The sequence below is a fragment of the Lissotriton vulgaris genome, chromosome 1_1, assembly GCF_964263255.1.
Source record: "Lissotriton vulgaris chromosome 1_1, aLisVul1.2, whole genome shotgun sequence".
In the NCBI taxonomy this organism is placed as follows: Eukaryota; Metazoa; Chordata; class Amphibia; order Caudata; family Salamandridae; genus Lissotriton; species Lissotriton vulgaris.
In genome coordinates, this window is record NC_141685.1 from 615,832,006 (window position 1) to 615,844,835 (window position 12,830).

The 12,830-nt window shown below is 43.0% G+C and overlaps 1 protein-coding gene across 1 annotated transcript in view; it reads left to right on the forward strand.

The window, feature by feature from the left end:
• Window positions 1–12,830, forward strand: part of MIGA1 (mitoguardin 1) — a 725,941-nt gene that overhangs the window by 570,730 nt on the left and 142,381 nt on the right. Inside the window, exon 12 of the mRNA XM_086936331.1 lies at window positions 3,446–3,544. Within this exon, the coding sequence (XP_086792457.1) occupies window positions 3,446–3,544 (99 nt within the window). The remainder of the gene's footprint in view (window positions 1–3,445; window positions 3,545–12,830) is intronic.

Here is a 12,830-nt window from a genome sequence, read left to right on the forward strand (position 1 = left end):
GCCGCAGGTTTTCGCCATGGGCCCTGTCCAGCTCCTGCCGGGAACCCGCAACCTCGCTGATCGTTGGGGGCCACCCGAATTCAGTACTTGGGCACTTCAGAAAGCCCGCAGTTATCAGGATCTGGCATAGTAGACAGCGCAACTATATATATTCTTAAAAGAATATATAAAGATGTTCAAGAAGCAGTTCATAGTTTGCTTTCATCTACAACATGGCTTTTTGAATGCTTCCCTTTATTCTCAATGTAGATCGATAATAATCAACTAGGAGCAATAGATGTTGGCAAGCAAATCGGAGATTTATGTAGCGCTGTCCTGGTTGAAGATAACGCCGTGAGCCACGAGTGATATGCGAGATATTTTAAATGACTGTCGTCTCTCCAGAACACGTGAGAGAGTTCATGGCCTGCTGGAAACTGTATTTAACCAGAACAGTGCAGCAGCATGCCCTCTGCATATGGACAGCATCAGTCCAGATAGTGCTGACACTCTGTGAACACTGACATTTTCTTCCCTGAAATACATTTGGTGCATCCCCTGTGCTTGACCCATTTTAAGTGCTAAACATTGTCTCCAAGAGGTACAAAAGGGGGTGGTGATGGACGGAGCATCTGAACCAATCAAACACTCACACCCAGTCAACATATCTGGGTTTAATCCATCACCGTTCTTTAGCCCACTCTGCCACCCCAGTTCAGACATGGCCATATGCAAATCAGACATTGTCTCCAGGCCCACTTTCTGACAGCTATAAACTGACTGCCAATGATTTCAAGATTTTGCTGTAGAAATAAAGTAAGCGGCACTACATTTTCAAATTTGGAGTAATTATGCTTCATTAATAAAAGTATAGATATTTACATAAGAAATATAGTGTTCTACTATGATCCAGCGCGGCTCCAAACTAAACCTGCAAACCATCACCATACTCCCTAGGAGCTATTCACACATTACTATTCAGTGGGGCCCATAACACATTGAGTCATTTATACACACATTCGTCCTGCTCCCAGGATTAGTGAAGACGAGAGGAGAGCTGCTGGGTTCTAGCGGTGTGTCTTATTCATACTAAATTTATACACTATATATACCGGCAGTTTGTCGATATTACCATGGTTTTATTCTTAAGAAACATTAAGACCCCACTATTTTGTCAATGGATCTGCTAATAAAAGTTAACTAATGGACAACAAGACCAGTTTAATTCTCCATTTATTTACTTTTTATTTAGAGATTAAGGGCCAGATGTAGGTAATTCCCATTTACCGATTCTAAAATACCGAATTTTACCGATTCGGTATTTCAGAATCGGTAAATGGGATGTAGAAAAAGATTTGGTATATTTTACCGAATCTCTAATATTCGGTATTACCGATTCGGTATTTACCGAATCGGTAATTCCCATTCATTCCTATGGGCCTCCAGATAATAGGGGGGACCCTTTACAAGGGTGGCAGGGTGTCACATTGACACCCTGTTGAACCCCTGAATAGTGCATGGGTGCACATGTGGCACACATACATGACATAAGGGCATGTATGTCTGCCACATGGCACTTTAAAAAAAAAAGCAAATAATTGCTTTTTTGAAGGTATTCGGTATTTACCACCAACTTGTAGTTGGTGGTAAATAACGAATCCTTAAATGACAAATGCACTCACTTGAGTGCTCCCTACATTAAGGATTCGGTAATTTTCCGAATCGGTATTTTAAGAATTCAGTAATTTACCGATTCCTTTAATTAATGATTCGGTAAATTACTGAATCCTTAAATATGTTCCCTACATCTCAGATGTCTAATACCGGTCGGTAACGGCTGAAATTCTGTAATTTCGGCAGTTACCGACCGGTATTGGGCTACCTACATCTGGCCCTAAATCTCCTAGCATGACCTTACTTTCTTTGCTTTATTTAAAAAATCATTTAAACATTCAATAACCTAGAGAGAAAGAGAAGTTACATTCAAACATTTGTATTTATTCGCATAACAGTTCAGAAAAATAAGTCAAAGTGAGATAACCAAGATTTCAGGACACAGACAACAGAGCAAGGACAGCATAGTTCCCAAAAACCACCTCTTTATTCTTTCTTGAAGTTCACCTCCCATCCGTACTCCGCACCCATCAAAAGTTAAAGTCAAGAAAATGTCAAAGTCTCTGCACCATAGAAAAGTTCATCAGTCCGACAGCATGTCATGGTGTAAAAATAAAATCAAAAGCAAGCCTTTTTTCTTACTTCCACACGTCCTCTTTTATGCCCTTTCACCCCAACTTATCTATCTAAGATTTAAAACTTTTAGGGTCCTCGTTTATTCTCATTGGTCGAATTAAGGGGTGGATGAGCATAACCTCATCTCCTCATTGTCCATATTTCCGCCAAGTCATCATTATAATCAAAAAATAAAGTATTGATTGTTCTTTAACTGTTTTTCCACTTGTTTAATTTAAATTGTTATTTCAGACTGGTTTCCCATGCTCACGATGTGGACATACACATTTTTGGTACTTGGTCGAATATCCAGGCCACGCTGACCTTGACCCACGCTGTACAGGCACAAGCTGCTTGCACTTCTCTCGAGCACAGTCGCGCATGCGTAGATCATCACAATCTCGGAGTCTCGCGAACTTCCATTTTATGTTAGGCCGCATGGGCCTTTATGGGAACTATTACAGAAACAAACACAATTAAATGTTGGATTTTGAAGTATAGCCCTTCTGTTTACCTCACCCCATTCTAAGGTAACCCTGTTAGTTATTACCTAGCATTTTAGCCACAAATAAGCATGGTTTACTTACCATTCTCCATCATTTCTGCCACAATAAGACATACCAAAAGCATCTACACATAGATTTTCGTTAGATTATGACATTTGCGTACCAGATTTATATAACAATTAGTAGTATTAATTAGTAGATTAATATTCGCAACACAAGCAAATTATCCCACGTGTATTTGTGTGTATGCATTCTATTCTATGTTGGTTAATTTCAAAACCACACAATTAATACATATTACTGATATTGATAGGAAAGTTCATGAGGGGTATACAAACATTTTTGTTTTCACCCTCGCTCCATCAGCTAATTGAAAACAAATTTCCAAAAAGCGAGTTGCTTCTTGAAAATTATTTGTGTAGCATGGTCAACTTGTGCTGTAAAACCCAAACTTTAGCAACAGTTCTGACATTTAGTGGTGTATTTGAAATTATCAATTTTTTGTTTTATTTTGGTCTAAGCACAAAATAGCGAGAAGGTCTGTAGAAATATCATGCTGGGTGAAGTAAAATGAGGTTCCTTAGCCTTACAATAATGTTCAAGCAGCACACATGGTCTCCTATTCTCTTTTCCAGTTTCAAGGTTCTCCAAAACCTGTTAATGCAAATTTGCATGCTGATTATGTGCACTGCAGGCAGAGTGAAAAGTTAACTTTCCCATTCATGTTACAGAATCCAAAGAAGTTTGAAGATGCCTTTGATGAAATGATATACTTTTTAGAGCAGATAAACCAGTGGGAGACTACTGAAATGGAACTCGTTGCAAGAGGGGTAAGTTCTCTTTGTAGTCATGTTTTCTGTTTGGGCGCCTCTGGCATGTGTGGAATTCTAAAGACACTTCTTTACTATGTTTAATGACATTTCAACTCTGCTCATAATGTGTAGAGTTCACAAATGGACAGTTGCTTGCAAGAGGGGTGTTTTGCTGATGCAAAGCAAATAGGGATATGGCTCCTTAATTTATTGTTAACAGTTAAACCGTCAAACCTACCAAGACACAATAGTTAATTTTATTTTGTGGATGTTGTCCTTTGATTAAAAAAAATATCCTTTCAGCTGTCACATTTGGTGTAGAAGTGGCTGGTGTGTTGGAGGTAAACTAGAAGATACCGCACATGTGTAGAAACTTAATTCACTCTATTGGGCTTCAGCTTAATTCCAACTGTTCAAACTTAGAAGAGCCATGGGCTATCACTCCTATCAATATCTCTTTTTTCAGGTTTTGTGAAATGGAAAGCATAACTCTGCAACCAGATATAGGAAACAAGATGCACAATGCAAAACAGATAAGAAATAATTATCTTAACTCCCTAACTGCGCCGAACGTTCCGCGCTAGTGCGGAACGTTCTATTGCGTGGGTGGGGCCGCGACCGCCAACGGACATGCGCAGCACTCCAAAGGTAGTGCACACGACGCCCGTTGGCCGTCGGCAGCAGCGATGAGATTAAAGCTGAACTCAACACAGAAATAATCATCTACCGTACCTTTCATACAGGATCCACCCATAAAACTGAACCTGCCTCTTTCCTTTCATGGGAAAATACATTCCCATTATGTGCCCATTTTATATGTGATTTTGGAGAACACAGCCTGTTCTCATTCTTGTGTTACCAAATAGTGACTTGTGTTTGTAGCTATCTGTAAGGTCTACTTAGATGTATAACCATCTTACGCGAGCATCATACACAATCTATAATGTTTCCTTAGTTGTGAGCGATATGCAACGCATATCACTGAACCAATTGGGAGGAAAGACATGTGATATGTTACAGAACTCAACAGTCGTAAATGCGACTTGCCACTTAGCTATATACATGTACCTAAGGGCCAGAACAGAATCAGGTGACTTCAAATAGTGTACTCATCATATAGATTCATGATCTCACTGACACACAGTATGCCTCTGACTTAATTATATCTGAACAACCCACCTTAGGACTTTTATTATACTGGCTTCTCAAGGGGTTTTCTTTCACCCAGTAACTCACTTCCAGATGGTTTTTTGTATTGACACTACCATGCTATCATCTGCTTCACATGATATTCCTACCATCAAGGTCGTTAATAATGTCAACATCTTTCTGAGCATCCCTCCATCACATTGCTCACAGGGCACAATTACCCTTTAAATAGCCAATAGCTTTTAAATAGTCAGATGCTAATTGCATGCCACCAGTGATCTCCACTACATGGGAAGCATGCACAGGACACCACAGAATCAATGGAGCAATTTCGTGCCTCCACATTCCCAAGGTAATGTTTCCTTGGCCCATCACTTCTGGGCCTGCAGACATCCCTTGCATTCTTTCTTCTACCCAATCATTTATGTAATCAATCTCTGGAGTTGGAATCTACTTAAAGAAACCAAAAGTAAGCAACAGTTTTTATGACATAATATGCCAATATCAAGGAACAACAATACATGACTTAAATGACTACAGATCTACTTTAGTGCTAGCAAGCATAAAATCTTAAGGATCTGTACTTATTCTAAATTCCTCACTAAACTAACCAACATAACTTCTTGCACCCTGCCTTTTCAATACATAATTTAACTTGTACATTAGTTTCATTCTGTGTTGTCATCAGACTGCAGTCTATTCCCAAACACTGTATTCCTTTTGTCTTTCTTTTTTATTTTAGTAAAAATGAATATAATTATTATTGTTGTTAAGTGATAAATGGATTTAAGCACCATATTTCTGCCTCGAGAAAACTCCAGGCATACTCTGCACAGTGGGATGAAACACAAGTGGGCTGATGCTCTTACTACTGAAGAAGAGAGCCACTAATAAGACATTAAAACCTGGATACATAGAAGCAAGATGTGTTTCTGACATATCCATACAAATATATGGCATCTGTTTGTTTTATTCATGTACTTTGTAACAATGAATCGTAAGCTCCAACGGAAATTATTTGAAAATGTTCAGTTAATTATGTCTCATTGAAGTGGTCTCAAACTACCCATTCTTATGATAACACTTCCCAAATCATACAGACTTCTTAAAATGTAATAGCCTAACGACCATCAGTTCTAGGCTTTCCCTGCTACTTGCTCTCCCTTTCTTTTTAGGATTGAAGCACCAGTTTATACTGGGGCTCCGGCAAGTGACTGACCGATCTTTGGATCATCCATGGAGACGTCTGGAACTCGAGCTTATCATATAAAGAACACATCATAGAAACTTTACAAGATATCCAGTGGCAGCCTGTACTATTAGCAGGGGGAGCGGGACACAAACTCACACATGAATGAACACACACGCATCCATTCAAAACACCGACTCCCACATGTTAATGCATGCATGAAACATTAAAAATAAAATCATACTTACCTGCGCAGCTCTGCCTCGTGGATCTCACAAGTGTTGGGAATGCTACCTTTACCCATTGGCTGGGAAGGCAGCTGTCCAAAGCCTCGGAGGTGCCAGGAGGTTTGGGACTGCTGCCTTCCCTCATTGGCTGACCTTAGATCAGCCAACTACAGCAGGCAGCAGTCCCTCTCTCGTCAGAGTGGGATGGGGTCACTGGGACTGTTTACCCCACCCACTCTGTGACAAGGTGTCAGTGATTGAGACTCAGCCCTGGGCCCTTCAGGGCTTGGCACTGGAACACCTAGGTCAGAGGCAATCACCGACACCCCTTGTCACACGAGGTAGGGCCTTGAAGTGCTTTACCAGGCTGAAGATGTCACGCCCACGGCAGCTGTGACTTCTTCAGCCTTGCAAAATTCAGCTCAGGCATCCAGGAGCCTCTGCATTTAGTGAATGTATAGCTCCTGGCTGCCTCACTTGAAAATGGAGAGTGTCTGTCAGGCTGACCTTTGCTCAATCTAACCAGCATTTTTTGTATTGGCCAAAAGGTGAGTGGGATTGGCACCCCTCAGCCCATTAGAACACGGCGCGGCTGAAGATATAAAGTTATCTATTACCAACATAAAAGTATTGTAAGAACTACAAAAAAGTAAACGATTAAATGCTGAATATGTTTGCCCTGTTTTTTCTTAACTTCCAGAGAGCTTTCTGAACACAGACCAGTTCAAAGGTGGCTTGATGCTTTTTCTTCCGTTTTATGGAAGTGTTAACTTAAGCACTTTGGAGCACAAAAGTTGTTCCCAAATCAAGTTTTCATGTGAACTTTCCACAGTCTGGCTTCAAAAGGGGCTAAATGCTATGTAAATGGCCTCATACCTATTTGGTTTCTTCTGGACTCTGCTGCTAGCCAACAAAAGTTAGGACTATAGGTATTCTGAGGCCAACATGGTTTGTGAAGCCTCCCCTGTGTTTCTGGCAAGTTGCAATAAGGCCCATTATGGCTTCTTAGTGCGTTTCCGTTGTTGTCTTCTGAGACCTCATGTGTTGAGCTGATGAAATAGGCGCCTGCTTAGCTCCTTGAGAGGGCAGGTATATGGCATAAAGAGTGCCTTCCTTTCTTTAAATGTCTCATATTCCTAATTGGAGAACATGGATGGCTGTTTAGCCTTCTTGGAACATTTGTCTTTTGACCACTAAGAGCAGAAGCTTTTACATGTGTGCTTTAAGGAAGTGTTACTTTGGCTTTTGGAATATCACTTAGTTGAGTTGCGTTCCTTTAACTACGTTCTGAGTTTATTTGTAATTTAAAGCTTTGTCCCAGTTTTAGTGCAGATCGTTTTCTGTTACAAAATAACCCTGTGAAATTGCCAGTTACCTGAAATGCATTTAACTTAAATATTGCTTAGTGGATTGCGGGGTGGTTACAGTCATTCTGTCTCGGCTTGGCACATTGACAATGCTCTTAGCGCCAGGGTGGTCTAGAAACCTCATCCCGGGCTGTGTTTTGGTATATAAATCCCAAAAACATACTGTTTGGCTTTAAATAATTCTAGATGGTACACTAAAGAAACCAATTATTACATGTGTTTATGGAGATATCTGTTTTAATAATGGATACCCCTTCAGCTCAGTAGGTGCTTCTCCTATCTGCTATGGGTTTGTCAGGCGCTCAACTTATAAAAAGCTATTCCCATTTTGATTTCAGCTTTGATTTTCATGTATTGAATTATTTCATAATGGTGCAGCCTATTCTGATAGAGGAAATGGGCGAACTTGTGTTGTAATGCACATTGGTGGTGATCTGCTGCGATCCTGGCTTATTATGACCCCTTTCACAACTTAAATGTCCAATTATGTCCTCAAGAACATAAAGCATGGTTTGGCAGTCATCTACCCCATGTAGTTGTAACGGCCGGATTCTCGGACCAGATAGGATCAGCTCCTCAGAGCACCTCCAACCCAGCCGGAACGTAATCACCTCCCTCCTCAGGACGTATTTACAATAGGTATGTATATGCCTTGTACCTAAGGATGGGGAATTAGCAATATACTGCATAGGTTTTCTACAATATCCCACTCATACCAGTTAGTCTCACGGCAACTTCGGCCCAGACTAGTCTACCCTAGGGCAGTTCTGATTAGTTACCATTACACACTGACCACAGTCAGTGCTCGCTCGACAAGCCGCAATCCTGCGTGTCTAAGCACCAGTCTCCTCCCTGGTGTTCTCTCACTCACATTCTGATCCACAATCCGGCGGATCTAGGCACCAGTATCCTCCCTGGTGTTCTCGTTACTTACACCCCAAGCCGCAATCCTGCGGGTATCAGCACCAGTGTCCCGCCTGGTGTTCTCATTAACGCCGCTTACCAACGACAATCACTTTCCTATGAATACCCTTGGAAGGAATCTTTCATTGGCTACTCGGGATATGATACTACAAAGTTATGGATTACACAACAGTTTACCAAATAAGATGATGTACAATCTATTCTTCACATCAAGGGGTCCCTCTCTCCCTCATTGCTCAGTCACTTCTTACCTGACCGGGAATTACATCCGTTCATGAAAACAATGCCTGACTAGAAGAACAGGTTACCCTGATTGAACAAGAATACGAGGCACATGCTGGTTCACTAAGAACTGGGGTACTTTATTACAATGATCATAAAAACACAATACTACACTATGACATATATCCTGCAAAGGAAAGTGAAAGGTTAGAATGTGCACACTATGGGAAAAAGGTCGACTTCACCTGATTAATGTGAAGTCTGGATTCAGCAGTCATCTAGGTTCCCTTCTCGTCTATGCCTTGGCTCGTCTTAGTCACACTTCGGCAGTCATGGGTACACTTCTGCACCGCTATGCTCTGTCTTCTCTGCTTCCCTCCAAGTCACTGGAACCTTCCTTTCATTAGCTGCTTTCTCTCTGGCTGTTCTGCGCTACTCCTCTCTCCTCTCAATCACGGACCATCTTCACTTCTCAGCTTCGATCTTATAACTCAGTTTCAGCCACTCTGGTATTCGTTCTCCTAACTAACTGCTTCATTCATAATGCTCTGATCGTATAGGTCAAAGCTCGCCAGCTGCTCCAACTAAAATAACGTCAATCTTTCTAAGAGAGTATCAGCTTCTTGGTCTTTCTCGGACTTCAAAATGGCGACTGTCTGCCTGGAAATAATTAATGGCATCGATGCTAACGGCTAGCTGCCGCCTACAGACTGACTGACTCACTGCCTCATGCTTTTGCTAATATGGAAGCTTGTCCCTTCATGGAAAGTTACGGCCAGTAACCTGCCGCCCACCAAATTCTTGTACCTCCCCGTACCAAGGACACGTTCCCAGCCGGCCGGCCTGATGTTGTGTCTTCGGAGTGGAGAAAAATACAGTCTTTCGATAAGGGCCAGCCTGAGCCGGTTCTCTCCAAGCGAACAACACTTCGAAACTAAAACATTACATTTGACCTAGAAGCATCTCAAGCTGCCGGGGCAGAAAGCAAGATGAAGTCTCTCCCGTTTGAGGCCTACAAGGCCCGAAATAAGCATAACTCCATAGAGGGTATACTAACACTCTTGCAAAAGGACGGATTATCACTAATACTAATGAATCTATCCCCTAATATAAGTTTATAAGCCCTGATCTGAGGAAAAGGGTACGAAAGTGCATTACTGTGCCCTATGAATAGGCCCTGTCTATGGTTCTAATCCTTGCACTAGAATGATAATAGACTGGAGTCACTTCCAATCATCCTCCCTCAAAGGAGGGCCGAAAAAGTCGGTCAGAACAGTAGTTTGAAACATCAGAATGGATTCCTTGAGCCATAACTCATCTACCAAACTGGGTATACAGTTAAACCATATCCTGATGTTGAAAATCTGTCAATTGCAGAAGTAAGACACATACTAAACCAAATCGTACCTCTTTGTTGGCGATTTTGACAGTATGTCTTATAGTTGACTGCTATAGGAGCATTTGCTCCTTGTCCTGTACAACATGTGCATTCCACGGTGCAGGCAGTTAGTCCACAGATTACTAATGCTGTTATGGGCAAAACACCCACAAAGCCGTTAAAATTCCATTTTAGATTGCTTGCACAACGAACCAGTCAAACAAGCCTCGAATGGATAATGTTACTTAGCCTGTAAGCATCTGTTCGTGGCATGTAGTTCTGTAGATTCACATGCTCCCACCTCCATCCTCGGACGCCTCTAGCTGTTAGAGTTGCCATTACTTTCTGCTTCCCTTGCATGGTAATTTCAGTAGTTTTCTCTTTCCTGCGTCACTCTGCTCCAATTATTCTCACCTGTCATGCAGGAAAACAATCTAACAGTGAAGCTGATGAACATGCACATTGCAAACAAGAAGTGGAATCACACTACTGTAGCAACCTGGCTCTTTATATAGTGCACTAAAATGAGGTACACTGTGCATGGAGTCCAGAAGACCCTTACTGGTTTACAGGGGTTATAATATTAATCCCAAATGCTCTCTTTTGAGGTAGTGTGGGTGAGCTGTTTAAGCAGAGGATAGTGTTAAGCATTTATTGCACAAACAATCAGTAAGCGAGACACACACACTCAATAAAGAAATCTAACATCAATTTATAAAAATAACAGATTTTTACATGAGTTTAGACACCAATATCATCATAATCATGCAAGTACTTTTTGAGATAGTGATTTTTCAAGAAATAGAAAATGCACTATATTTGTATCTTTAAAGCTGTAATGTTATCCTAGGGAGAAAAACATATACTGCATGCAGTCACTTGTCAACGACTTACAAGACTGTTCTTCTGGACGTAAGGTAAGTATGGGACAAGGTTTCGAGGCAGCACACAAAGGTCACCTTGGTCCACTCAGGGGCGTTCAGGCGCAGAGGTGCTTCTCTGAATCGGGTGCTCCTTTAAAGTCAATGGGAAACGGTCCTGTTGAAAACCGGCTCCAAGCAATGACTGGAGGGGCCAGTCTGGTTGAACCCACAGGGGGACTCCGGTAGTGAGGGTCTTAGGAACGCAGGGACACTGTTGATCCTCTCCAACTCTGGCTGGGCGGCTCTTGTGCAGTGGGGCTTTGTCCGGCAGGGTTGCACTACTGAAGACTCTTGCGGTTCTCAGTTCCTACAGAAGTAGGCTGCAGATGACGACATGGGGACCAGTCTACGCAAACCCAAGGGTGGGCTCAGCTCCGAAGGGTCCGCGGACCATGATGGCACTGTTACCTCCCTTGAACTCAATCTGTCAAGCCCAGGTTTAGGAGTGCTTTGAGGTTACGGGTTGCAGGGAAATAGGATAGCAGGGCCCCTCTTGGTGCCGGCCTAGTGGATCCAGATGTCCATCAACAGTAGGTCAGGCTTTGTGCTATTGGAGTCCGGACTAGACCTCCAGCAAGCTTTAGTTGCTGAAACTGCTCTGGTACCCAGGGTATTGGTGCTGGGCGGCTCCTGGGGGTCCTGGTGTCTTCAAACTTGGCAAGGAGACGGAACTGACTTCCTGGAGCACAAATACCTTTCTCCTGTTGCGCTGCTCCTTCGTTGAGCCCAATGGCTAGCAACATGGTGGACTGGCAAATGCTTTGCTTTGCCTGCGGACACAGGGGAGCAGCTCCTCTACTCCAAGTGAGATCTTTCCCCGTTGTTTAGGTGCTGGGCAGTCATCCAAGTGTTTGGTGAGGGGCTTCTTACCCCTGGGTCACTACACCCCATAGATGACCACTTCCTTTAGGGAGTGGGCATCATCCTGTCCCAGAGTTCCTAATCTCACCACAACCAAGATGGTGGAATCCTAAGTTTTGTGTTCACTTCAGGTAGCCCAACCTGTGGGGTAGGACTAGCCTGGAGGGGCGACAAGCATCCTTGAATTGCTAGCTTCCCACGTGCCCTGGTGCCAAATGGGCCTCAGGGTGGGGGTAGCATCCTCCATGTCTGGGAGAAGCCAGGCTTGCATATCAAATGTGGTGTGCTCTTTGAAGCTCTCTACTTGACATGCTAATTTCCTGCTGGAGAAGGTGTAAACACCTTCTGCCAGAACAGGCATTGTTTTTGATGTCTGCGAGCTGGCCTCTCACCTCCCAGGGGGTCAGAAACTCATCTGTGGTGGCAGGCTGGACAGGACCAGACAGCCAGAACACTGCAGGATTAGTAGGGTTAAGAGAGTACGTCTAAGGTCCTCTGGGTGCATGTATTAATAAATCCCCCACTGGAATCAGTGTGGGTTTATTAATACTAGGTGTTTGATACCAAACACTATAGGTTTCAGTTTAGCCATTATGTAGCTGGGAAACCCCCACAATCCGTTTTTAATACACTGAACACTATATGGACTAATCTCATCTGGGGCGCGGGTCGGAGACGCATAAGCCTTCAGAAGCTACAGTTGGCGACAGAGTGGCTGCCTGGGAGTTCCAGACTTCCAAGGCTACTATTATGCCAGCCAGCTCCAGTGGCTGTCCTACTGGACTGCGGGGAGAAACTTACACAAGATCGAGTTTACACAGTAGAGGCTGGACCGAGGGGAGCTACACCCCTTGTTATTGCCAAAGGCCCGGATCCCTTACGATTGCCGCCCTCTATTGCGGACCACCCTGCTCTGTTGGAGGAGGGCCTTGTCTTACACATCTACGGCAGCTCCATACGCCGCAAATATACCCGTACTAGGCATACCTACACCACAAGGAAGACTCACACGGACTAGAACACAGGCCTGGATGGACAACGGGATAGACGAGGTGAGGGCTTTT